General features: G+C 49.8%; 1 protein-coding gene across 1 annotated transcript; it reads left to right on the top strand.

Annotated features, from left to right (window-relative positions):
• Positions 1-141: 141 nt before the first annotated feature.
• Positions 142-26,895, top strand: PLEKHO2 (pleckstrin homology domain containing O2). The gene is made up of 6 exons (XM_075714134.1): positions 142-150; positions 5,932-6,084; positions 12,508-12,624; positions 20,042-20,146; positions 22,693-22,791; positions 25,271-26,895. The coding sequence occupies exons 1-6, from the start codon at positions 142-144 to the stop codon at positions 26,510-26,512; spliced, it is 1,725 nt and encodes a 574-aa protein (XP_075570249.1). The 3' UTR covers positions 26,513-26,895.
• The last annotated feature ends 411 nt before the right edge of the window (positions 26,896-27,306 follow it).

Genomic DNA, 27,306 nt, shown 5'->3' with positions numbered 1-27,306 from the left:
GCGAGAGCCGCGGGGCCCGGCTCGGCACGACCCGGCCCGGCCCGGCCCGGCCCGGCATGCCCGCCCGCCCGGGGCCGAGCGCTGCAGCGGGGCGGCGGAGCCCCTGAGCGGGCGGCGAGGAGCGACCGGCCCCGGCCCGCCATGGAGCAAGTGAGTGCCGCCGGCACCGGGCAGGGCGCGACGGGGAGGGCAGCGCCCGGGACGGGGCTGTTCGGGACCCCCCGGGGCGGGACGGGGCTGTTCGGGACCCCCCCGGGGCGGGACAGGGCTGTTCGGGACCCCCCGGGGTGGGACGGGGCTGTTCGGGACCCCCCCGGGGCGAGACGGGGCTGTTCGGGACCCCCCCGGGGCGGGACGGGGCTCTTCAGGACCCCCCCGGGGCGGGACGGGGCTTCTCGGGACCCCCCCGGGGCGAGACGAGGCTCCTCGGGACACCCCCGGGGCGGGACGGGGCTCTTCAGGACCCCCCCGGGGCGGGCCGGGGCTCTTCGGGACCCCCCGGGGCGGGACGGGGCTCCTCGGGACCCCCCCGGGGCGGGACGGGGCTCCTCGGGACCCCCCGGGGTGGGACGGGGCTGTTCGGGACCCCCCCGGGGCGGGACGGGGATCTCCAGGACCCCCCGGGGCGAGATGGGGCTGCTCGGCACCCCCAGGGCAGGACGGGAGCCCCTCGCTGCCAGCCGGGAATTGGGGGCGGAGGACAGCACCAGTCACTTTGGGCTTTTTTGGGGCCTCCGCCAGCGCTGGGACATCCCCAGCCTCGCTCCGCCCGGGTCCGGCGACAGGGGAAACGGAGACCGGGAATGGAGACCCGGAGGATGGGGGTCCCTTTGCCCAAGCAGTCCCCCCCCGTTGCCTTCTGCGCTCACCCGGCTGTGTCGGAGCTGCCGTCAGTCGCCCGGACAGAGCATCCTGAGAGCTCCCGGGGTTTTAAACTTTCTAACCGGGCGGGTGAGGCTGACGGGCAAATGTTGGCGCTGCCGGAGGACGAGTGCTGGCAGAGTCGGGCTTGTTCAAATGCCACGCTTGCTCAGGCCACCTTGTGCTGACTCTTGCTGGGGTGTTGTACTTCCGTACTGGAGCTGGGCCTCGGTCAGACCGCAAGCTTGGCCATGTCCACGTACCTAGCAGCCTTCCCCAAGTCTGTCCTCCTCCTCCGTCTCTGCCTGGGATGGGTTTAACTCGGAGTAAGGGCAGCGGTGCTTCTCCTGCACGGGTAGGTTTTCACATCCGTGGGATCACACCCCAATAATCCGTCCCCATGGGGATTGATTAAGATGCCACAAATTTGTTAGTGAGTTAAACAGGTCGTTTTCTCCCCTCATCTGGCCGCCCAATTAATTCCTGCTTTCTTTCCTTAAATGAGGTTTTGCTGAAAGCTCCTGGTAGGGCGGACTGCCGGAGGATTTCAGGCTCTGGTGCATGCGATGCCAGCAGCTGTGGCTTGTCCCATCCCCTCCCACCCCACCTTATTTCATCTCCCAACATTTTGTGGCAAGAATGAGAGGATTTTTTTAAGACAGCAGGGAGATGGCAAAGCAGCCCAAGTTGGTAGCGACTGAGTTGTTATTATCTGCCAGCATCCATGAAATTAATCCACGGCAGAGAAATCGCTTCCAGCTGGTGTCCGTGCTCACCAGGCGCCCGCCGGCCAAAGGGGCTTCGTGATGGCCCCGGGGGTTCGGGAGCGAGGAGGGCTGGCAGGGCTCTGGCTGCCCCGCTGCCTCCCCAGCGCCGACCAGCCGGCTCACTGGACGCTCTTCGTTAGCCGTAAATGAATCCTCCGGTGATTGCATTCAGGAGAGGGCGTCAGATGCAGTTTCCCAAGTTTCACGTGGATCTGAGCAGTTTATTTCCAGTGAGACAGTTTTGCTCCTGCGGGTCAGGGAGAAGTGGAAGTGCTAACAGCCGGGCTTGGAAGATAACGTGGAAAGGGAGAAAAAGAGCGGAGGTGTGGAGATGCCGGTTGTCTCCTGGGAGGTGTTCATCAGCGCTTTGCTAGAGAGGAATATGCAATAAATGAGTTGCTTGCTTTAAATGAAGTTACTGTGACCGGGTAAGATGCTTCTGTGCGCTATATGTAACTTGTAAAAGCACCACCACGATTCAACTGTTGGGGTTTTTTTTAGTTCAAGACATGAAAAGTATGTGGGTTTGTGGGCCCTTAAAATACAGGGGCAGGGAGAAATAACCACTTAATTATTAAATAAAAAGCCATCCTGTCCCCCCTAATTTGGCATCTCTGCTGAGCTGTGAAATGTGAGTCTAAACCAGTCTGGAATAATGAAACTCATGTTTCACTTCTAATGCCACTGGGATATAAATTCCAAAAATGACTTGTATGGATTGATTTTGGGAGCGATGCCTTTGGCATGAGCCAGCAACAGGATAACTCAGTTCTTCCCTCGTTTATGCCGGCTCGCTTGGCTGATGTCAGTGGGTTTCTTCTCATGGATTTACACCAGCATCAGGAATGAATCCAGCCCAAGAACATCCCGGAAAGGATATCTTAGTATTGCTTGCAGAAGGAATACCCACATAAAGCTGAATTAACAACAGCAGCTCATCTCTTTGTGCCGTGCTCCAGTTCTAGTTGTGGAATCGCAGGCAGAGAGCACAGGACAGACACAAAGCCCTGCTCTCGGTGCCCTTCCCTGGCCAACCTCCCCTCGCCGACTCGTGGCAGGGGTGACATGAACTGGCCATAAAAATAATTCACAAAAAATGTCAGGCACTGTCTCCGAGACTCTTCTTGCTTTTGCAGGAACAAACGATCAAGTTGCATCATCTGGGTTTTTTACGCCCTTAACCTGCAGACGAGGGATTACAGCAACTGCATCCCCATCTTGCGACGTGCTGTGTGCGTGCGCGGGGGGAGCTGCTGACCCAGAGCCCAGGCAGCTCAGCAGCCCCCAGCACCCACAGAGCGCAGGATCGCACCCGTCACATCTGTCTGGTAGCGGGGACTGGAGGAGGCAGCGGGCAGCTCGGGCTCGGGTGACTCCTGCGCAGTGCGGGGGGCAGAGCCCTTTGCTCGTGGCTGCTGTCATCGGCCGAGACAAGCGTTCTCCGTCTCACCTCGCCTTCCCTCTCCTGGGATGCTTGGCTGGGGCAGGCGGGGGCTCGGAGTCACGGACCCTCTCTGCGGGTGCTCCCGGGTGCCGGGAGGTCCTGCGTGGTGTGGAGGGAACCCATGCACGGCTCCTTCCAGGCGGGTGGCTCCAACCAGGGCTCCCGCGTGGCCTGGGGAGAGGGTGAGCTGCGAGGCCACCCTGCAGTGCCGCGGAGAGGAGGTACCGTCCCCGGAAGGCTGGCGAGCTGGCCAGCCCGCAGGGAGCAGGCAGCCAGGCTGCCGGGCGAGCTCTGCCCGAGCTTTGCAGCTCTGCCTCGCACAGAAGCGCAGGCATGAGCCCGAACTCCGACAAAACCCGTTACTGGGGCAGGTTGTTTTTTCAGAGGTCGATGTTAAGTGCTGTGTCTTCGCAGGGAGTACTTTTATTTTAAAACCAGAGGAGACAGGGTAGTTTTCACTCTGCAGGGCATCAGGAGAGGCCGCGGATAGACATATTTGCCATGTGATTTCAGATAGCCTTTCTGCCAGGTGGCAAAAAAAAGCAGGGAAAAATTCATCTGCAAAGCAAAAAAAACTTAAGGAGTGAAAACATTTTGGCAGCTGTTGGTCTGGAGTCACTCAAGTAAACTCTTTGTACAGCTACATCCATACAAAACTGCTACGAGGGAGGTTAAAGTCCGTGCCCAATTATCTAAAAATGACATCAAAAGGGTGCTCGATCAGGAACCCAGCAGGTCTATATTTGTGCAGCAATTGATGTTTGCTGAAGTCGCAGATCTCAACTGAATACAACTTCCTGGCAACCTAAAAAGTCAAGTTTAAAAAAAAAAAAACCACGCAGTACCCCTCGTTTCCCGGAAAACTTTTTCATGCTTTGTCATCCTGTGTTGTGGCCGTTTCAAACACAGCTCAGTACAATCAAAATAACTTCTTCAAAGGGCACCAAGGATGTTACAGATTTCCGCCTAATTTTCTTTTAGGTGACACACAGTTTATTTGAGTTTCTTGTGCTCCGTCTGCACCTGAGCCTGCCTGCAAAGCCAAGCCTCTTCCTGACCTTAGCGGGGATCAGGATAAATACGGGTGCATATTTAATCTGTTTTTCCTCTTTTTATGGGTGCGAGTTCCCTCTTTAGAGTCACAGCTCACCCTGCTAGCAGCTGCTGTCCAAGGGTGTGTTCGTTGGGAGTCTGGTACATGAAAACAGATTTGTTAGCAAGGCTCTCCTCCGAATTTTTGGAGCTCGTCCGTGCTCAGTCGCGCTGTCCTCACTCCCTTCTGGCCACGGGAGTGTCCATTTCTGACTTCTTTCCATGCATGTGGGATTTCCTAATGTTATGATGTCTGAGCTCTAGTCGCTCCGGTTTATTTTGTTTGGGTTTTTCTTTTTCCTACGAGAAAAGGTTTCATTCAGCAGCTAGCAAGAGCCACTTGGGGACGGCTGGGGCTCTGCCTTTGTCATGCGTCCTTGGTTTGTGCGAATGCGCTGCCTTTCTGCGGCGGGATTGCTGCTACTACGGACAGGGACGTGGAGGAAACTGAGTCTGGGGGGACAGTGGGGCTCCTGGGAGGGTGCTGGAGGATTTGGGGTTGGCCTCTCCTTCCAAGTCACAAGGTTGGCGAGGTGTTTGTGTAAGGGGATTTGGCTCAGCGAGGGATTCCCCTCACTCCAGGGAAGGAGGCTTATTGAGGGGTCCGTGGGTGTTGGGAGCAGCGGGGTGCTCCGAGGGAGGCAAATGGGGATCCTGCCTTTGCAAAGGCTCTTCCAGCACACCGGAGGGGAGGAAAACTCTCATCTTTAACCGAGTCTGCTGGTGAAGGCAGTCAGCTAATAAGCCTGGCTGCCCCCGCTCCCCATCTTAGGTTTCCTGTCTCCGTTTGAATATCGATATTGGATATTTCTGATGGTTTTTTTTCAAAGCAGGGAAGTTACACATCTTCTGGGTTTTTACCAGGCCTGGAAAGTCAGCAGCCTCCCAGTGCAGGATGCTGGGGCTCCCCGTGCTGCTGCTGCGAGTGGGTGAGAGCAGGCTGTGACAAACAGCAAGGAGCTGAAGGCAGGACAAAAAGAAACCCCACTCTTGCTGCTGCCTTCTCTGCCGGTCCTTTCCTCTGCCTACAGACCACGCAGGAGCCTGCAGGGAACATTTTAGTGCAGATGTGATGAATTCCTGGCCCTCATGCGGTGGATTTGCCCATGGGAGTTGGTTTGGGGGCGATGGCCAAACGTAAAGACCTAGAGGAGAAGCTTGCAGAAGTGGCCATGGGCTAAAACGTAGAATCATAGAATCATAGAATCGTTTAGGTTGGAAAAGACCTTTAAGATCATCCAGTCCAACCATTAACCTACACTACCAAGTCTACTCTAAGCCAATCAAGGGTAGACTAGACTAAACCATGTCCCCAGGTGCCACATATACCCGTTTTTTGAACACGATATGAGCGTTGCCAGTAGGATCCGTCCCGCTGGGATTCATCAGAGAGCTGGAGGAGCAAAGCGGAGAGGAGGGTGCTCGTTTTCAAGGAGCACTTGGTGCACAGCGAGCAGGGAGTGCCTCCACAGAGAGGGGAGCAGAGCTGCCGGGGAAGCAGAGGAGCAAGGTGGACCTGCTGCCAGCCCAGCTGTGTCCCCGGGGGTGGCCAGCGTCCGTGTCCGCTCCCCAGTCCTGTGGCAGCTCTGGGATGGGAGCTGGTTGAGTTTTCCTCTGGAAGATGCCAGGCTTTTCCCTTGTGATGTGGTGGGGAGGGACCACGTGTGGTGGGTGCTGAGGTCTTGTCTGGGCGGGCTTTCTGATAACCTTCATTAAATGGATGGGAAGTGCTTTTGACGTAATACCTTCTCCCTTCTGTCCTTGCAGGATACAAAGGAGGAGGTCTCAGAGAAACCAAAGTCTGCTCCGACCGCAGAGAAGTACGGCTGGATTAAGAAAAGCAGTGGGGGGTTCCTGGGATTGTGGAAGGATCGTTATATCCAGCTACAGAAAACGCAGCTCGTGGTCTATGAGGATGAGGTATGGTCACAGCTAACGGCCTTGCATGAGGGGCAGGATCAGGCCCTTGGTGACACACGTTCCTGTGTTTTTCACTCTTCCCTCCAGCCCATTCCTTTCAAAAGAGCTTCTCCAGTTATCTCCAGCAAGGGTAAATGCTATAAAGAAGAGACAGCAGCTGCATTTTAGAGTATATTATATATTACAAATATTTTAACCAGTAAATATTTTGACAGTGCCATTGCCAAAAAAAAAAAAAACGGGGGCAGGACATCCTGTGAGAAGGTGAACAGAGCAAAGCTTTGGGCGGAAGCAGGATATGCGCTATGCGTTTTTGGCGTTTAAAGGATAAAACTGGATTGTAGCAGGCTGACTTCCCACCTGCTGCTGGAGGGAACGGCAGGCAACCTTGCAGCTGTTTGGCACCCCTCAAGCAGCTCAAATTGTTGCTAGCCAGGCTCTTCAGGGTTTCATTTAGCCACCGATGGATGCAGGGTGAGGTTGTGAGTGCTCGCTATCCTCCTTAAGCAGGGACACAGTCTGGATTTGGCTCGTCCTTTCCGTTTACTTGAGCCAGTACTGAGCAAAGGACCCTTGGGAGCCTTGTCCTGGACTTCCCTAGATAAATTGCGTGCCTTAAGTTCATGGCCTCATTTAGAGCTGTTTCCAATCAAATGAGAAATAAGAGCCAAGCCAAATCTGTCCTGCATCTTCATGCGAGAAGAATGGAAAGTGCTGGGCTGGTTCTGCTGGGCTGCAAAGATAGCTCTTTCCCGAGTCAGGCCCTCGGTTCCTGGGCTGGAAGGGGCTTCTGCAAGAGCAGAGTTTGCCCCAAAAGTCAGAAACTACAGCGCAGAGCACAAGCTACAACCCAGAGAGGTTTGAGAGAAAGCTTCTGTGCAGTGTGTCAAGGGAAGAAGAATGGGGAAATGTTTCAGTGGCTGCTTTGGTGCAATGGTTTTAGGAACAACAGGACTGACAAATGAGTTTGGTTCTCTTTTTTTAAAAAACATACCATTGCCTAATAAAGATTTGTTTTAAAACAGTTTAGGTTAAAGGGTATTACCTCCTCCCATACACTGAACCCTTCTGCTCTTCCTGAATCCCAAAGCTTTCCGGAGGTGTTCGTTCTTAGTTTTGAAACGTGATGAAGAGCGCAAGAATAACGAAGTGAGAAGTTAATGTCAGGTGATGAGCAGCTTGGAAGGCAGGCAAAGCGGTGGGGGTTTCTCTTACGCAGAGAGATGCAGCCTGGTCCTGCAAACGGTTGACTCTCTGCAGATTGCTTCCCAGTGCCCCGGACACCTGTTGACTCCGGCTGAAGCTCCAGGAACTCGCAGATTCAAAATCTATAAACATGACGTAGGGTTTTTTAAAGGGCATGCCTTTAAAACCAAGATATATGGAGGCTCTCATTACCACAAGGGGAAAAGAGGCTTTTAAAGTAAGATTAATTTTCACAGACGTTCAGAAGAAGGAAAAATCCCAATCATTTAAAGGGTTATTTTATTATCTCAACAAGGAAAATGGCGTTTGTAACAACCAGGCATAATGTTTTCTGGTAGCCTGCGGATTGTGGTAACATCCTGTAATAAATTGCATCTGTAAGCTACAGTAGCTACAAGGTCCCATTATTGTAAATAAGGGATCATGTTAATATCTATAGGCTATTAAACTGGCTTACAGTGAAGTCAAATGTCTTAGGAGAGGAAATTGCTACAGAATTATCTGGTAGCACAATAGGATAGTATGTGATTGTGCAGACTTACTACAGAGGAACTAAAGGAAATGGCAATTTTCTGCACTCAGGAGGGGTCCTGTTGCCACAGAATTGAGGCAGTTCATGTTTATTACTGTATTTATCTTCCTTTAACGTGAGTTAGGGCAGTGTTGCTGTCTCCATCTTACAATTGGGGAACTGAGTTTTTGAGATGAGAAGGGCCATGCCCAATGTCAAAGGAGAGTCTGCGGAGCAGCGTGCTACGGTGGCTTTTATTTCTGGAGCTCCAGCTGCCATCTTCCCCACTGGCCCTTCTCCACATACCTGCCCTGCTCTGTGTGACCCTGGGGACAGACACAGCATCCCAGACCATCCTCAGGCTGAAATATTTTTAAGTGGGGTTGTTCGGTGCTTGCTGAATTGGGGCCCTGGAGAAAGAAAGGAAGTAAAGCCTCAGGTAACAGAAATACAAATATCTTTTCGTATGTATCCGAAGTTAGACCTACGTGGGAGGGAGGGCAGTTTCCATGTGGGAGGGCAGGTTTAGAGGCTGAGTATTTCAGCTGGTCTGAGCCCATCAGATTTCCAGGAACTGAGATAGTGACTTGGACGCATTGTGGTTTTATCAGGCCCTCATGTGCTGGAGCCCTTCGCGAAGAGGTGCTAATATTGCCTTTAGCAGTTGTTTCATATGCAGGCACACATGTTTATGCCATTGCATGAGGCTGGCTGCACTTGCAGCCGAGTTTTCTGTGTGGCAAATGAGCAGAGGGGATGGCCAACACAAGATGCAGGCAGTAACTTTGTACTGTGTCACTGCAAAGTACAGTCTGAGCGGAACACAAATACTGTATTTATCATCATCAATAGCAGTCTCCTGGAATGTGCTCCTGACCTGCCCTGGGAGTGTTTTTCCCGTATTGCATCTGTTAGTCAGGCTTTGGGTTTGGTTTAAAGCGGAGCTACCTCCCGAAGGCAAATTGCAAATGGCTATTGTATTACCTGGAGCAGATGGGGGTGCAAGTCATCCCGCCCGGCTTCAGGTTTCTTTCAGCAGATCTGAAATGAAGGGAAATGGATTTCTTGTTATCTGCTGTGCCTCTGTCTACAGCACCCCACATCTGTACCCTCACATAAACTAAGAACCAAGCAGGCAGGTTATTTTCTAACGGAGTTTCTTGTCTTCTCTCTCTCTCTTGCATATTCTTGCAAGAATAAAAATGAAGCCTTGCAGAACTGTGGAGAGCATCTGAAGAACAGGCAATCCTATGCAGAGAGGCTACACAGATCAATGTCATTACTCCACGCATTAGAAAGCATCAGTCTTGGGTTTGGTTTCTTTTCCCTAAACAGTGCAGCTAGTTGTTATTTGTTGTTTTGAGGGGTTTAAGTGTATTATTTGACAGGGAAAAAACCTACTAGGCAAAGAGTCTTCTAGAGACCAGAGGATCCACTCAGCATTTAACAGTCGTGCAGTTAACGTCTGCATTTTGCCCCTGGTAAAGTGATAGCAGTGTATACTCCAAAGTGATTTGTTAAAATGCTTTGAGATCCTCAGATGGAGAAGTAAATTATCATTTCAGGCAGTCTAGATGGTGTACACTGAGGGTCACAGCCCATGAATGTGTGTCAGTGAAGAGGTCTTTGCTGGAAATTTTACCTTCACATAAATAAAAAATTCAGTGGGTCTTTTTTCCCCTTTTTATCAACTTTTGGTTAAGGAAATTGTTTGCCAAGTGTGATTCTTTGGTTAAGCACATGCATTAATACGCTTAGGTGTTTAGTAATTTTCTTTCTAAGGGCCAAGCTTACAGACACATACATGTTGAAGTCACGGCGTCTGCTCCACAAATAGCTGATGGAATTGGTTTTCTGCATTAAATCATGAATGTAGGGTTTTTTGTACCAGGATTTTAAGCATCTTATTGATTCTCCCTTACAGCAAGCATGAAAGCGATTTAAAAAACAAGCCCTAAAATCTGTAGAGGAAAGGAGAAAGATGGTCTGAAGGGAATTCCCTGCCTTGATTGGCAGCAAATGCAGTGCCGTGGGACAACCGTGTGCGCTGTGTGCTGCAGGGAGGCGCGACCACTGAGCGAGGACTCGACCTTGCGTCTCAGGACGATGTAAGAGGATTGCTTTAACTTCTTTGGGACGCTCGAGACCAAATGGAGAGGGAGCTTGTCCAGAACACGTGTTTGAGACCTGTGTGTCAGGGCAGGACTCTGGAAGCGAGCTTGTCTCTGCGTGATGCTGAGTATCCTCCAGGTCCCAGGAGGTTGAAGGGACCTGGAGACCTGCGGCAGGGTCGGGTCTCTTTATCTTAGTGGTGCAGGACAAACATAAAGGATGTCTTTGTGACCCAGGTAGGCTCACAGAGAGGGGATGGCCACGTGCCAAGGGTAAAACAGAAACAAAAGCCCCATTCTGGCGCTCCCTGAACTCAGATGCTTTTCCTTTGCCCTCAGACATGGAGTTTTCTTATTTCTCTGGCTGCTTTCTTCCCCGCCCTCCCTGAAGAGGATGACTTACTTAAGAAGTTCAGGTCTCTGAGATGAAGGAGCCATAGCTTGCACAGTCAAGCCAGTGCCCCTGGGAGGCAGGGTCCTGCACGTCCCCATCCTCACTGCCCTTGTTCCTTGGGCAGGCCAGGGTCCCCCAGGGAGGAGAGGGGCAGCTGGATGCCAAAAGGCAATGTCATGGCATAAACACAGCTCTCCACCCTGCCAAGTCCTCCTTGTCCCCAAGCTTGCTGCTCCCCTGTTCTTAGGAAGTGGAGGATGGCTTGGACGGGATCGGAGGGAAGACCCCTCCAAGAGGCAGGAAGGATGGCGTGGACAAGGAGGGTGACATGGAGCCACTGGGCTCTGCTGGGGACAGAGCCGCTCTCAGGAGCGGGGAGGGTGGGCAGGAGTCTTCACGCTGGTCTCTGGTCAGAGCGCTGCCAAGCCGCCTACGTCCGGAGCCCAGCAAACCTTCACGTCGGAGCTGGTAACCGCACCGGCCGTCAGGCAGTGCTGTGATATGGGCGGTCGTCCACCAAAGGCCAGGATGAGATCACCCATCCCCGAGGCATGTATTCCTGACCTCACCCTTCTCTGTCATTTGTTGGCCGCTGAGGGGTTATTATTTCCATCCCTGTCCTTTTTCAGTGACATTGCAATGCCAGGATTGCAGCAGGAGCCTTGTGCCTTCAAAGAGCTCGGAACGTCAGCAGGATTTTATCTGCTAGATTTAAGGTTTGGGCAGGATTCCTCTCCTCCTCCTAGTATACATTTTCCCAGTTCTCTGGTCGCATTCACCTACTCAGTGTTGAATGAAATAAACAGTAATGTCATTAAAATAATAAACCTAAATTAGATCCAGACATCCCTCAGTAGCTCAGGACTTGCTCTGCATACCGGCATCGGCCCTGCCAGGCCCCCATCCCCAGACAGGAGGGTTAAAAAACCCCTAAACACAGCTTGAGCTCTGCACAGCAACTTAGATGTCAAGTGGTAAAGGGAGGAAGTTCCCCGCAGCCCACTTCCCTCTGAACTCGCCATTCCCTGCCTCCAGCCACGCAGCGGCTTCCTGGCTACGACACATTTCCTCAGCCCACACCCCTTCTCCGCTACAGGAATTGCTAAATACAAACTCATACGGGTACGAGGAGCTGCCTTGGGAGCGGAGCCTGTGCTGGGGATGGTCATGGCCAGCGGTTTTAATTTAGGATGGTAATAGAGAGGTTGATGAGGCATGCTGACTGCAGCACTTTCCCAGCAAGAACTGCTCTGCCATTCTCAGTGCTTATTTGTGTGATACTTAGGAAAAGAGAGCTTTGGTCTCTTCTGGGCTACTGAGACATGAAGAATATTATCTGCCCAGCGTTACGCTGCAATTCCTATTAGGGATGGTGCTCTGCAGCTGAACTGAGCCACGCACCACGTGTGGAATTTTAGTTACGTTACTGGGAAAAATGAGCCAAGATCACAGCCAGCAGTCATCAGTGGAGATACACCAGAGAGAAATATTCCCCACTGAGACGCTGGCTTTGACAGTTTTGCTGGCTGTACGGGACCGTATTTCCAATCCTAAGCATTTTGACAGCTCAGAGCGTGGCTCTAAGAGGTGTCCCAGTCGCACGTGCCTCCCGCTGACCTTGCTGGCATGGCGGCAGGGCTCGCCTCTTATCTTGGACCATCATGATGCTTGCGTCGCCTTCCCTGTGAAAAAGCAGAATAACGTCTCCTGCGTTCATTGTGGGGAGGAGGCAGTGTCGCCAAGCTAAGGGGAAGCCTGGGGAGCGCTCTGAGATCACGCATGCCAGGAAGGTTTGTAAAAGTGCATCATGTTATTCCTCCGTCCTATGCCAGGACTGACAGCACATTCTCAGCCTGTGGCTGGGGCAGGATGATGGGCAAAGACTTTCCCACCTTGTTTCTGGCTGCAGATCCCTGGATGAGGCCAACAGAGATGGCAGAGGCTGATGTTACTGCCCACAACATGTTATTTGCTCAGCCACTGTGGACCACTAGCCACAAATCAGCCTGTAGCTTAAAGACTAGGGTGTTTTCTTAGTGAGGTGCCAGCCTGATTTATGGGGGCTTGCTGTCTGCACGCAGGTTATTTTTAAGGCAGAGGAGCTTTTACACAGATGCAAGGGGAAGACATGCAGAGTTTGATGGTATATGATTGATTTCAGTGCCTCCTATTCATAATAATGTTTCATTCCCTCTCTGCAGGATGAACAGAAGTGCATAGAAACAGTGGAACTGGAGAGTTATGACAAGTGCCAGGAACTGCGTGCGCTACTAAAAAAGAAAAACCGTTTCATTTTAATCCACTCCCCGGGTAAGAAGGTAGGATTGCCTTTCTCATCACCCTCAAGTCTGCAGACTGCAAAATGAGTTCCCAGGCAGCTGCGCCCAGAGCAGATGAAAGGCTCTGAGATTTAGCTCTTTGGCAGCTGGGAGAAATGACCTATAGCTGTGAATGGTCTACAGCGTGTAAAGAGGAACGCTACTGTCTTGTAGACTTTCTTCTTGCGGCGGGGAAAGGGTCTTCCTGTGAGTCAATTTTTTCCGCTTGATATTTTTCCTGCCTTATCATTTTCTTTCTTCCAGTACTCCCTGAGCAGTGGAGAATGACCATTCCCTGTGGTTCCCCCATGTGCTCTGGGGGAGGAAGTGTCCCTGTCCCAGCTGCACATGCTGTAGCTTTGCCTAAGTTCCAGTGAAATCAGTGATACCGAGCCATGTACTGAGACAGTTCCTGGAGTTGGAACCATTGATCTGAGAAACTCCAGTGCAAAGTTACTTGCAGCCAAACAGTTCCTAGGAGAAAAGATTTATTTTGCAGAATGCATAAAACTCTACATCTTTAGCAACCTGCACAGCATCTGGTTAGATCCAGAACCTAACAACCAGGCTGGTGTTGCAAAGAAATTATACATCCTTCTGAGCACTGACTGTATGCAAGTACATGCTTGACTTACTTCCTATGTAGCTTCATCATCACTACATATCTTTGGAAGTTCTCCTTAGTTCCTACTTACATGCTATCCGTTTTAGCATCTTTATGGGCTAGGATGCTTCTGTTGTCACTCTGAGGCATTGCACTTTGACTTACAGTCTAATTTAAATGTGGTTTTATTGGCATCAGAGATTTTATGAAATCTCCCCATGCAAACCTGAGAGGTTGTGAGGGACAGAACGTATTCATTTCCATAAGAATGCACACAGGCAAAAATATGAACTTCTCTGCATTCCCCCATCTCCATTTTGTTTAAATAAATGGAGATTGTTTAGTCATTGTTGTCATTGTTGCTTATTCTTTCACTCCAGTCACTTAGTGTTTATTCCTATAATACGACCCCAGCTGAGTTCAGAGCATCATTGTGCTGAACTTCATTCAAAACAACAAACCAAGGACTGTCCTGCCCCAAAACACTCACATGGACCAGGGTAGGGGTGGAGAGAGAAGGTGAATGGTGTTCGTTTTGCAAGTAGGCGCAGTCTGTTATCGGGGAGAAAAGTGATATTAAGCACCATGCACCAAAGTGATGGTAGCCTGGAATTTGCACCCTGGGCTGCTCAGCACCGGAATCCAGAGCAGTGAGTCTCTCCAGTCTGAGTGGAGGTTTAGCGTTTGGTTTGTAACTTGATTAATCAGAAATAATGTGGATTTTAGATTGGAAGTGGCTAACTCCAGCAGGCTTGGTGTGTTTTCTAGAGGGTGGCTCAATAACTACAAGTGCACACCTGCTCCCAGGGCGGCGAATAAAAGCCTGTGAGCTCAGAGATGGGCGGCGTAGTAGGAATTATTATTATCGGCTAGTATGTTACTTGGAGAGGCGAAGTGTGTAATAGCTGCATGTATCTCTGCACTGCTGCATGAATCAACACAGGGTGTGAGACCTGTTCCTAAACCTTTCATTTCTTGCTGGGAGAAAGGTATGCCCAAACTCTTCCCCGAAAGGGGAACTGCATCCTTTCGGCATGTTGGCGAGTTTACAGCTCCCCTGTTTTTCATGCCACTGATTAAATGGAGACCTAGATAGAGGCTACTTTTTATAAGGCTTTTTTGGTGAAAGGAAGGGCTTTTATAAATGAAAAGTTCCATGTTTGTAGCTCCCCTCCCACCCTCCTTTTGGCTGGGAATCTGGTGAGGGTGTTGACACACAACATACTTTGGCAGATGTTAGAACAGGCTTCAGTTAGGAGGCCAATGTACACAACTGTCCTTCTTCTGTTTTGAAATTGCAGCTGTGGCGATATGTATCAGCTAAACATTTTCCATTTGGGAGGCTTGCTGCCATCCACAGTTTAAAATTACCCTGCGAGCTGCCTTGCCAAGCCATGCCAGGTCTTGCTAGTTTTTTTTTTTTTTGCCCCCTCTCCTGAGCACAATGCTGAGGAATGCAGAAAGCCAGTGAGTTTGTGGGACTTACAAACAAGCTAGGAAAGGCCATTTCTGTTTCAGTGCACAAATAGGAGTTTCCCTGTTGAACACAGGGAGCCCAGTTTAGCTGTAGGGGAATCCCAGTTTCAATCTTGGATGGGATATTCTTGAAGGGCAGAGGACATGAATCAGTCAGTTAAAACTACTCTGCAGCTAGAGTTGCACCCGAATAAATAAGTTGCCTTGCTAAACAGTGGTGTTTGATGGATGTACCTCAGATTCTGCTTGCCCTGTTCACAAGGATGACATTTTTGTTAAGTTGTGACAATATGAGCATGTCACACGCCTGCACTGCTATGGAACTGAAAGAAAGCACCACCCCCTGAGCTTTGATTCTTCAGCGAAGGAAGCTGGAAGTGTGCAGAAGACCTATTCTCCTTAGAAATCTCAAATGCTTTGTCCCACCTGCAGCAATTAAATGAAAACTGTTGGATGCAGAGAGCTGAGCTTGTAAGAAAGGGCAGCAGACTTGGCCTGGGGACTTTAAAACATACTCGCGATGCAAAAAGTTGTGCAAATGATGCTTGGTGTAAACTGCCTAGAGACTACCGAGATTGGCCCAAGTCTGGTATTCAGTGGGTCTGAAAGCCTTCAGCCACAGGGAAGTCTTAAGAATGGGAAGAAAGAGGTGGTTTAATTCCTACGAAAAATTCAACAATGTCAACAAAATACTAGCAAAAGCCACCGGTTTGCAGTCCAGGTTAAAATTGCTCCGTGTATCCATAGGAGGTAAACAAAAGAGGAAATGAAGACAATTTCTCTCACATATCTCCTCTGAAGTGGACATGGTCTAGTGCACATTAGGCAGCATTAGGTTAATGGTTGGACTCGATGATCTTAAAGGTCTTTTCCAACCTAAATCATTCTGTGATTCTATGGGAAGGAGTCCATGAGCAAGCACTGCAGCTCCCCACGCATCCTTTCCTAGCACGGCCAGGCACAAACTCCACACCTGCGGTCAGGGGTGGAAATTTCCATTGCTTATTTCTCTCTTGGTTGACTTTGGAGGTACCTGCAGCTGCCTTCACCAGGGGCCCAGCCTGGAAGCTGCAGCAGATCGCAGTGAGGCACGTTTGCCCTGTGCGTGGAGGAGTCTGCTCCTGGGGTCTGCCAGTTTGGCAGAGATGCTGCGTTATTCCCGGGGATGAGGTAGCTCTTGGTTCAGCTGCAGAAAACCACAAGAATCCCCTAACTGACAGTACCTTGGCTTCCACTTTTCCCTCCATGATCTAACCTGACAAAGTCACGTAGAAGAAGGCAGGAGATGAACTCACGTCTGGCAGATAGACTGGTGAACTCTTGGCAGTTATTGACCCAGCTCTGCTCTGGCTTCTGCTGGAGGTGACCACCCCATACCAAAAGTCAGCAGAAGGGAACACCTTCCCACCCCTAAACCAGCAGTTCACAAGCAGTTCACAGTCCAGTTTAGCCCAGCCCCACTGAACTGAAGCCAACACCAGGCTTTGCACTGAAACAGCTGAGGAGCAAGCACAGGTTTCTGTCACCCACCTCTAGATCAGCAGCATCTAGCAGAATTGCTCAGCCAAAGAGCTAGCGTTGGTAAAGGTCTTAAACTGCAGCTATACAGTTCTCCAGAGCTTGTCTGTTAAATCATTTAGTGCAGGTACAACAGACTGACCCTGAGAACACTTCTTTTTCCTGGAAAGCAGGGTCAACATAGCCATGAGACCGTCACTGCTTGAGGAAACTGATGTCTCTGAGAAGACATGGAGCAATCGGGGACACTGTGCTTGCTGTCATCACGGACAGTGACCCATGTGTGAGCCTCTTGTTGCATGACATCTAGCCAGTGATTCAGCGGGAGCTGACTGGCCGTGCTGTGCTCCGAGTTAACTGACAGTAAATTGCATAGTTGGTATTCATGGCTTACAATGGTCGCTATCACATTAGGTTTAGCCATGACAGCTTTTCCTGGCACACCAGCCTGTTGTTTATGGCATGACTCAGTCTCAGCTGGCTTAGCAAGAAGGAGAGCAAATGTGCCTGCTGCCCTCTTAGATTTGGTGTCACTGACTCTCTACCTTAAATCGCTGCTGGAGAACAGACCTCACTTAACATTTTGTGGGGAGTATTCATCTTCAGGTGTATTCTCTGATATCTGTGAATACTCAAATGAGTAAAAACGCAGGCAAGATAAATTCACTTGTTTCTTGTTCGTAGAGGACCTGGGGGTTTCAGACTGGCATACAGAGCCCCAGTGGCAGGCAGGACTGGGACCAACTCCTCCAGCTCCTTCCTGCCTCTTCTGTGCAGCCATCTGCTTTATAGAGAGCGTCCCCCCTGCTCTGGGTTAGCATCTTCTCCCTGGTGCCACAGCCAAGAACGCGAGCCACAGATGGATGCAGACAGACGAGGGACTGCAAGGCAATGAAGAGCCTGGCTGGCAGCATCCCGAGCACCAGCCTCAGAGCCCCAGCAGCATACTTCCTTGGTGTCTGTGGATATTGTTCTAAAAAGGAGAAAAAAGTTTTCAAACAAAGATAACTGGGTGTAGTGGGAGGAACCTGCTGCGAGCCTCGAGGCTGCCCCTCTCTGTCATGGCCCCAGGGACTTGTGCAAGCGGGGAGCAGGGCTGCAGCGGCGTGAATCCGGCATCGCTCGCAGCGCACCATCGCAGGGAGCAGGGTCCCACGCAGAGTGCTGCTCATCCTCCCTTGCCCAGTCCATTGGGAAACTGGAAGGCTCTTTCTGCTGATGCCTTGGGAGCATCTTTCCACAAGTCCCTTTCCCCCAGCATCTGTTGTTGTCTGTGTTCGGTGGCCGTGGTTCGGTAACGCGGTCAGCGTTACACTGTCAGGCAGAGGGTTGCCTGCCGGAGGGACATCTCAGCTTCTCATTAATGACGAACCATAACCATCCCCCCGAGCCTTTGCTTTGCCCTGCCACAGTGCGGCTGACACCAGTGCTTAGTCACAGTCTCAGCTCCGGGAGGCCGGAGGCCTTTGTCGAGAATGAGGCACAGAAAGTGGCATTAGAAGAGGAAGCTTGAAGTGTGGCAGGAATCCTTCCCTTGAACAACATGTACGGAGATTTCTAAACCCCGGTGCAGGCTGCCAGGTCTTTGCCAGGCAGTGCAGCAGCTCAGCTGCTCACAAGTAGAGCTTTCCCATAAGCTTTTATAATCACAAAGCTTTGGGGCAAAATCGTTTTCAAACAAAAAAAGTTTTTAAGCACACACAAATCAGGCTTGCTTGGGCTAAAACAAAATCTGGCTGTCACTGTGTTTTGGAGCTTTGCCTTCTTTTAGGTTCCCTGGTTAGCATGGCCCTTCTGCGCCCCAGACAAAGGGCTCTTTTTGCAGCGGGCTGTGGTTCAGGCCCTAACCTCTCCTCTGAGCTCTCAGGAAGACATGTGGTCCCGTCACCTTATGTGCAAACTAATGGAACAAATAATCTTTCCCCAAATTGCGTCTTAACTCCCTGCTTGCCATGCTGGTTGTGAGGGTCTGGCACTTTGTCACTGTGATGTGCAGATGTAAAACCATGGCATTGAAGCGAGGAATAAATGCAGAAGGGAGGGGCAATCGGTTTCTAGTAAAACAGCAGGAGTGGGTCTAAGGAGATCAGGCTCTAGTTCTGCAGAATTTCTGACGGTACCTTCAGAAGTTGCTGAGACCCAAACCAGTTGCTGCCTTGTTGTGCCATAAGTGAAACAGGGAGCTGCTAAGAGGATTCGACTGTCAGTCACCGGTAGCTTTGTCACCCTCATTTTGTATAGTCACTGTTTTATACAGACACTGTTTGGTTTCAGAATGTGGAACCTCATTTACAGAAAGGCTGGGACTACAACTGCTCTTGAAGGTAATGGGAAGGTGCAGAACACCTATAGGATGTTAAAACACCCGAAAAAACTATTCCAAATGAGACCCCGCTAGTATGTGTTTTGGATGACCCTCTCTGTATCTCACCTCCCCACCTGCAAGAGGTGGATAATTTCAGTTGCTCTGAAAAGTAATTTGTGAACCCCCCAGATATTGTAGTGATAAGCAGCAAAGAAAAGATCATCGGGGGAATCAGTAATTCTGTTTTCAGGGCAGGGCTTGAGCAGAGTGCAATCAATAAGACATATTGACCCACGAGGATACAACTCGCGATGGGATAGCTCAGTAGGAAGTGCCGCCCCGGTCATTAGGGATGGTGCTAGGAGGAACACGCACAGCAGGCTGAGTTAGGACTGCCCCGGCAACGTTGGGATTGCCTAATTTTTAAGTGCTTGATTTTGCAAGTTTGATGTTGTTCTTATGATGTTCTTAAAGCAAGAGCATTTCTGTGTGCCTGTGCAGCGCGGATTAGGGCACCGCATGGAGCTGTTTGGATCCCAGCCAGTCTGCCATAGAGCCACCCGTAACGTGAAGATGATATTTGTCTCACCTGAAGTGTACTTTGGGGCAAAGCTACGTAATACTGGTGAGGCACTCAGAGAGCACAGCAGTGAAATAAATAACACCCTGCCTATTGTTCCTGATGCGGTCAAGAAGAGATTCGAAACACGGAGCGCAGCCGTAGGACTGCCCCAGAGGAAGGGCTGGCTGAAGGGAGGACAGGCCGTACAATCACCCATCGCTCCCTCCTTATTTGTGTTCCGTGCTTCTTGCCAGCTCCCTCTTGTATGGGCAACTCTTCCCTCCTTCTTAGGACAGCTGTTCAGACCCCAGGAAGTGTGTCTGTAGCGTTCACTGCTGTATTTCTTCATTTGCAAGCAGAAGAAGATATGGTTAATTTTTTCACTTACATTGCCCTATGCCTCATCACGTCCATGCTCAGCTGAACTGGGGTTAGTGCAGCCAAGGTCAGAGCCCCAGATTCCCGTATCAGTTCTGTTCTGCAGAGCCGCAGGAACAGGGAAGCAGGCAGAGCCCGCTCAGCCAGCCTTCCTGTTGCTTGCAGCCTGGGGGGAAGTGGGAGATAAAATACTTTATTGCATCTGAACCAGCACAAAATGACTTGGGCTTTCAGTCTGACTCTATCCCCGATGTGACCATTCGCTGTACAACCTGCTGCTGCTCTAAGAGCTATTCCGAGCGTTTTGTAGAAGGAAGAAACTCTTACTTTCTTCCTACTTTGGTTACTAATTGCAAAAATAAAACTACAGCAACAAGCTGCTCAGCATCACAAAATCCTGTTCATGGGAGCTATGAAGTAAGGTACTTGCCAAAGCGCAAAGGAATCTGTAGTTTAAACACAGGCTGGAACTGGATGTTATATAGAATCTGAAGTGATATGCAGGGAGCAGAGAGCTACCTCTCTGTTCCTGGCAAGGAATGCCTAGGCAAAAATTGTCTCTCTGCTCTTGCAGGTTCATGACATCAAATTTCAAGCTTCAACTGTGGAAGAAAAGGAATCGTGGATAAAAGCTCTTAATGAAGGGATCAATAGAGGCAAAAACAAAGTATTTGATGAGGTAAGAGGAGCAGTTTTCAAAATCCTGTATTTCTGTGTCTGGTCTCATCCACTGCTTTTTTAGCTAAAAGCGGAACTTGCCTGAGCCCCCTGTGCTCCCTGTCCTTCCCGCATGCCAGCCACGGTCAAAGGAAAGAGAAAGATGGTATTCAAGGCAAACCAGGTCGCATCCCTGCAGGCTGGGAGCTTTTAGCCACTTCAGTTCCCAGCCCAAGAAGGTAGAACGTGTAGAGAGGCGTTTGCACCAGCCCACACCTTGCTGCTTTTCCCTTTCTTCTGGCCGGGGTTAGATGCAGGGAGGCAGGGGCAGCTGGTTGAGTAGGCGGTGTGCCGGAGGGACGGTCTGTGCTGCTAAGAGCTAACATCTTATCAGGAGGCCCACGGGACACAAGAGCTCACCAAAGTCAGTGTGAGATGGTCTGCTGGCTTCAGTGGGTTTGGGGTCAGCGAATGCAGGGGTGTTCCCCTCTCCCAAGGGAAGCGGCTGGTGCAGAGAAGCAGCCGCAGCACTGAGTTGTGTAGAGCTGGGGCTGCAGCCTGGAGAGACCTGCCTTCCCCACACTGCCATGATCCTCAGCACCAAGCAGCCTGGAAATGGAGGTATTTGGTTAGGACATAGCCCAGTCTTCAAGAGTGGAAATATTTGAAGTGACTCAGTCCACTGGCTATTCAAGTCTGGTGGAAAGTTACTCCACGGCCCCGGCCAAACCTGCCTGCCTCTCATCTGGCCCCAGCACACCTGCAGTCCCAAATTCTCCAAGGATGAAAACTGCACATCTTAGAGCCTAACTAACGTTGCTCTGATCCCTGTTAGCTTGTAAATCAGTCCTGAACTAAAACAGAGGAGCGGTATTTATTCTGCAGTTATTTCAGTAATTGAAAGGAAGTGCACAAAACCACCATCATGGGAATGACTCAGGAAGAAATGGGCAGGGTAACGAGGGGACGAAGCGATTGGCAAGATCCGTTCAGCAAAGGAAACCGAAGCAACGAGTACAAGTTTTGAGAAAAGGGCTAAGTGCTGCAGATACGGTGCTAGAGGTGCGAACTCTGAGAGCTTGGGCTTTGCTTTTATTCAGCAGAGAGCAAAAGCAGGAGGAGAGGCTGGAACATGCTCCTTTTCTGCCAAGGCAAATGGCACTCAGTGCAGGTTTTTGCTGGTAGTGGGGTGTAGCGGTTCCTCGGGCCCTTGGACCAAGTGGGAAGCAGCACGCGGAATTAAAGGGACCAGCTGGGACCAGCAGCAGCCTGGGAAGATAAAACCCAGCAGCAGAAAGCTTAGCACCCAGGTCTGCTCTCACGTTTCAGCAGGTAGATGTGATGTCCTGTAATGCAGTGCTGCTCAGCCCTTGCTGGAACGACCCCATGCCAGCTTGGGGCTGCCTGGAGGGGCACGGCACGTGGCTCTCCCGTGGGCAGTGAACTCTGCGCACCCCCTCGGCAGCACAGCAAGGTGGGAACTCAGGTCACCTCCCTGCCCCGTGGCCTGGGGTTTTCCTCCTTACCAGGACCCAGGTTCTCAGAGGGAGCCAGCCTCTAATTCTCATTCATTCCAGTAAGGATCAGACCTCAGATTTAGAGCGTTTCCGCACAGGCCAGGCACAAGCTAACAGGTCAAGCCCTCAGCTGGCTTGGATTAGCTGTTCTCTGCTGAAAGAGCTGTAAAACCACTCTGCCATATCAGCCAGGGATTGGGACCTATTTTTTCCCTTTAAATCCCTATTTCACCCTTGCCAGCTTTCCTGTTGTATCAAGTTGTGGCCAGCAAACCAAGGACACACTGACATTTCACCATCCCTGGTCACTGGTGCTGCCCCTCTGCATGGAGCAGACTCCAGCCCTCAGCCATCGCAGCATGGGTGGGTGGACGTTCACGGAACCAGCACAGAGAAATACCTGCCAGGGGGCTGGGACCTCCCTCCTCACACGCGGGAGACAGTGGATTTCTCATCTGATTCCAGGAAATAAATGTGTTAATTCAGCTAGAGTTGCAATTAATCCAGGTCACTGCTCACACCTTCTCTTCAGCATCCTGCAGTCATTAGAGCTGTAGAAGGGAAGGTCTGTAACGAAGCGCTGCTGATACAGTTCACAGTCAGGTCACGGTTATTAATAAGCTGTCACCTCTAAGATGGCAGCAGCAATTTCGGCGCTATGCTCTGCCACATGCAGGAGCCGGTCCAAGCCCAGGCTGCAGCGAGGACAACAAAGCTGCCTTGTGTCCTTCCTTCCCTGCCCTTTAGGTAGAGGGGAGGTTAGCCATCACAAACCTCTGAAGGTTGGATGCCTTGCTTTGGAGTGTCTTTAGATAAATATGGCTCAGTATAGGACAGATAATACCTTAAATATCCATCATGTACATGCAGGGCTTTGCATGCAGGCTGTAGCTAAGGTCTGAGGCAAGACTGTAGTGGTGAAATATTCAAAACTCTCCTGGATCCAAATGCTCCATCTCTTCTTGTGTGACAGTGAGAACTTTATAGACTTATCTTGAGAAATTAATGACCCTCTTCTTTTCTTCTTTCCCTCCTCTTCTCCCTTTTGAAGGTGAAAGTAGACGAGAGCCTTTCCTTGGACCACGTAACTCGGGACAGAGTGAAAATGACCCACGGACGCAGGCCACCCACAAGAAGTCACCTAAAGGAGGTAAGTGCACCCCCCTGGGGTGAGCCATCTCCCCAGCTGGGATCATCAGGAGCTGCTCCTTCCACTTAGGTGCAAAACCCCAGGGAAAACCCCAGGTACCGAGAGCCCAGAGAAGGCTGACAAGGGAGCCAGCTTCCTCCGGGAAAGACTGTGCCAGCGCTTCTCTAACGCAGCTCCAGGTTCCCATAGATCCATAGCTGCTGCAACACGTTACGATATATTTAGCTTTCCATAACTCACGAGCTGCCTCACCGTCTGGCGAGAGCCATTACAGTTTCACTTTAATCAGAAGAGACCGAAGCTCCTATATTTATTTTCTAAGAAGTGATGATTTTGTAGCCACAGTGGTCTAAAGGTAGAACTGCACGGTCTGTGGGGAGAAGCTGTATTTTTTATTAAGCTAACTGGAAAAAGCAGACAAGCTTGCAAGCTTACAAGCCCTTCCTTAGGTCTGAAACAGAATACATTATTCTCCCAGGCAGTTTTATGGACTAGCCTGTCTACTCTTAACTGATTTTCTGGATCTGTCACTTAGGAAAAAAAAAAAAAAAAAGAAAGAAAAACCACCACAAAATAAACCTGAAGTTCATTTCTATGGGAGAGGTTCTTACTAATGTTTGATTCCTGTGATTTATGAAAAAGTTGTCACAGATAGACTGATATTTTATCAGAGCATTAATCTCAACCAAGGAAGGTTTTTAAATCAAACCTTCTTTCTTCAAACTTCCAAGACTCTGACTTATGTGTCTGCATAGCACTCAGATGACCCTCATGCAGAAAATGAGATGCCCTTAGACTTTTTACTTTGCATAGAAAGGGAGGAAGAATGTCTCTTCTAGAGAAATGCATGGGAATGAATCATAGATTCCCATCCACTCCTCCAGAAAACCGCAGAAGAAAACATGACAAAAGTCAGAGCAACAATGAAGTGTGGATTCTCTGTTGCCTAATATGGGCTCAGGAAGGTAGGAAGCCCTTCCCTAGACACTAAAAAGATCTCTTGCCCCTATTCAGCTCACTAAATTCACAAGATACCTCTGAGGTTAATACCTGTAAGACCTCTCACCTTCAGCCAAATTCTGGGGAAACTGGCTTACAAATTCAGAAGCAGGAATGAGGGGAAAGGGAGGGCATAGAGCCTGCAGAAAGATGTGTATCACAGCTGCTGGCTGCAGTATCGTGAAAGAAATGGGGTGAATGATGATTTTCAGTGTCAAAGCAGGCCAGGTGAGGACAGGCCAGGGCCAAGCTGCCAGGATGCAGCTTGCCTCCATCTCTCCGATGGGCTGAAAGGCAAAGAGAGACTTTAACTAAACTCCCTGCACTGCAGGAGTCTGGCCCTGGCTGCAGCTACGCCTTCGTGTGGTTTTGGGTTCCCTCACACAGAAACTGTCACCACATTTCTCCCTCTGGGGCACTGAGCTTACCCGCTGCAATGTCTTTACTAAGTCCACCCTTTTTAGGAAGCCCCCCCTACTAGAGTGATTTGCACACAGCCTGTGGTTTGAAGGAAGTTTAATCAGCTGAGGCTTGGCCCCGGTAAGACAGGGATGACATCAGGTTGGAGGAAGCAAGCAGAAGGCAATGGTATTACAATAGTATCCCTGGTCAAGCGATCTCAAGATCAACTTGTTTTATATGTTCAAGTAAAAATATGACAGTCCCAAAAGCAGAAAGCAGGTATGCTTTGGGTAGGCACGTTGTAAATGAAGGGGGTAGAGGGTTGCAGCTACCACAGGATAAAGAGTGAAAATATGGCAGAGCTGACCCTTAGCACCCACAGGAAAACCAAGAAATAAGGTTATAGTGGAACAGGCTTTGAGACGTTCTTCTGAAAGGAAGTAGTAAAATAAGTTCTGTGCTTTTGTCCTAATTCGTGACTGCTTATGGTTATTGGCTTTGATATTCTCGTGCAAGTTGTTGCACTATAAGGCAGAAAATAACTCGGCAGCAAAACGCTCATAACATTCACAGAACCTGTTGGTGTGGGGAAAAGGTGGGGCTATGCACGGGGATGGAAGTGCTTCACTCAATGCGTTTGAGATTTGCTGCTATGTATGTGACTTGATCCGCCTTTCTTCTTTGTTGGGTGAAATGTTTTGGACTCGTGATTATCACAGCTCATTCAATTTTAGCATAACAGATCACATTGGGTTTCACTTATCAGATTAACGCTGGTAGAGCTGGCTACTGCTGTTAGAGGGTAGCACAGGGTGATGCTGCATGGGAGAAGCGCAAGCTCCATAGATTGCTCTTGAGCTACAGAAAAAGCTGCTCCTAAGAGCACCGTTTTTGTGCTCTTGAATCAGTCAGATTCTTCTTGCAGTTTCAACAATGTTAGTGTAAACAGGGTGGATGTGTGAAGCAGTAACCCCTTACTTGCCATGCTGGTTGTGCGGGTCTTGCACGTTAACTTGAAGGATGGAGCACAGGATTGATGATGGGATAGATATTGAAAAAGTTCTCTCTTGTATTTCAGGCTGCCAAGTCTACATCAGATGGTATCCTGCGACTAGATCTGGATATAGTAGACAATGGACCGCCAAACTTTGATTCCACTATCAGCGAAAGTGACAATGCTCCACCTCAGAAAGAAACTCCAAAGCCACCTATGCCACCTACAAAACCCAGTGGCACAAAAGAAAACCAGGATGCAGAGAACAACGTTCCTGACCAGGAACATAAAAAACCTCTGTCTCCTCCATTGCCTCCAGATAAGAAGCTTAAGGAAGGCATAGCATCAAAGGACAATGTAAATGCCAAGGAAGAAGACTCTGTAAGCCCAGAGGAGAATGTGGAAGGATCCCAAGCACCAAATGAGGAGAACAGAGAGAACCTCACTGAGGTCAGCAACACGGGCATAGCAAAAGCTCCAATTCCTCTTCCTACAAGCGTGCCAGACAAGCTAAAAGTAGCTTGGGACCAACCACTCTCTGAACCCAAAACCACAGAAGACTTGAAATCATCAGGAGGTAGTAACAAAGACAACCTTGCTGAGATTGCCGCTGCAGATGTTACAAAGCCTCCGGTTCCTCCTCCTAAGGTTCTGTCAGAAAAAATGCTAGCCGTAATGAACTCCAGCCATGGTGACCTGGAAGCTGGGGTTTGCGAAGACCTGGAGTCTGGCAGCTCCAAGCCCCCGGTGAATGGGATCTCAGCCAGCGAGGCAGCAGAGTCCACATCCCCAACAGTTGAAACTGAAGAAGGAAATGGGAGAACCTCTGCCGAGAAGGAACAGCAAACTTCAGCAGAAGAGACAGAGACTTCCTTAGCTACAGAAACAGGCCATGAGAGTGTAAAAGCAGCTATTGACAACAAAGCATCTGTAGATAGAACTTCAGGTCTCAAACTTCGCAGTTCTTCTGTGGGAGACTTGCTGTCTGATTCCAAAAATACACAGAGAGCACTTCCAGGCCAAGGTTTCCCCAAGGATTCCCATCACTGCTTAGCTAAAATGGAGGAGAAAGTTGCTAATGAAAGGGAAAAGGCAGAAAACCTTCTGCAGAAGGTTTTACGTGAACGGTTGGAACAGGCCCAGGAGGGGAATGGACCCCCAGTGATGGCAGAGACATTGCTCAATGAGGCAGTAGAACAACTTCGGCAAGCTACACAAGTTTTGCAAGAAATAAAAAGTCTTGAAGAACTGAAAAAAGAAGCAACACAGAAACAGAAAGAAAAGCAAAAGGATCTAGTGACTCTTTATAGGCGAAGTGCTCCCTGACATACTCTTTAAAGAGACTTCTTTCTCAAAATCAAAGCTAAACATTTGCCATTTATGATTTGTAACATTGCTAGGCCAGTGTTTAAAAGGTGGTGTTTTGCTGTGCATGCACCATGTTTATGGGACAGAATTGAGCTTTCAGTTATAGCATCTTTCTATCTTTCTTCACGCTGTATGTACCAATCCAGTTCTAATCCTCTTAGCACAGCAGAACTTTACAGGACATTGAATGGTTTTGAAAATGTGAATGCTCTTTAAGGACTCTGTCCAAAGTCCTTTCAATGGATCAGGCCTTAAAAATTACCGTTAATCAAACCAAGCCAGATTGTTGAAAGGAGCAGAATGGCTATTCTAGCAAAAGTCCCTGTCTATCTGTATTTACAGACAAGCAGATACCAGATTACACTGGCACCTATCTGGTTTTCCCAGTTAAATCATTTAAGGACAAATGTAGTCAGTGTTCGTTCACTTGCTGGCAAGGTTTCCCAGACCACCTGGCCCAGTGACATCTAGGAATGTAAAGATAAATGGTTTAATCTTCTCCAAAGATACTCATAAAACCACATCCACAGTTAAAAAGTGACCTCACACAGAGGCAAGCAAAACTGGCCAACTCCTGACTACAAGTAGTGTCCTCAGATCTGGAGCAGCTGTACGAAGGCACTCTTCTGAGCCTGGCTGCGCAGAGCTTTAGGTGGACTGCGTAAGTGAACATACATCTCAATGCATTGCTGCCAGGCAAGTATTAATTGTTCCTGTTTCATTAATAGGGAAATTGAGGCAAAGAGCAGGTT

Source organism: Pelecanus crispus, chromosome 7 (genome assembly GCF_030463565.1).
Source record: "Pelecanus crispus isolate bPelCri1 chromosome 7, bPelCri1.pri, whole genome shotgun sequence".
Classification (NCBI taxonomy): Eukaryota; Metazoa; Chordata; class Aves; order Pelecaniformes; family Pelecanidae; genus Pelecanus; species Pelecanus crispus.
Note: the sequence above shows the minus strand (reverse complement) of the source record. Positions and strands in the feature narration are given on the sequence as shown.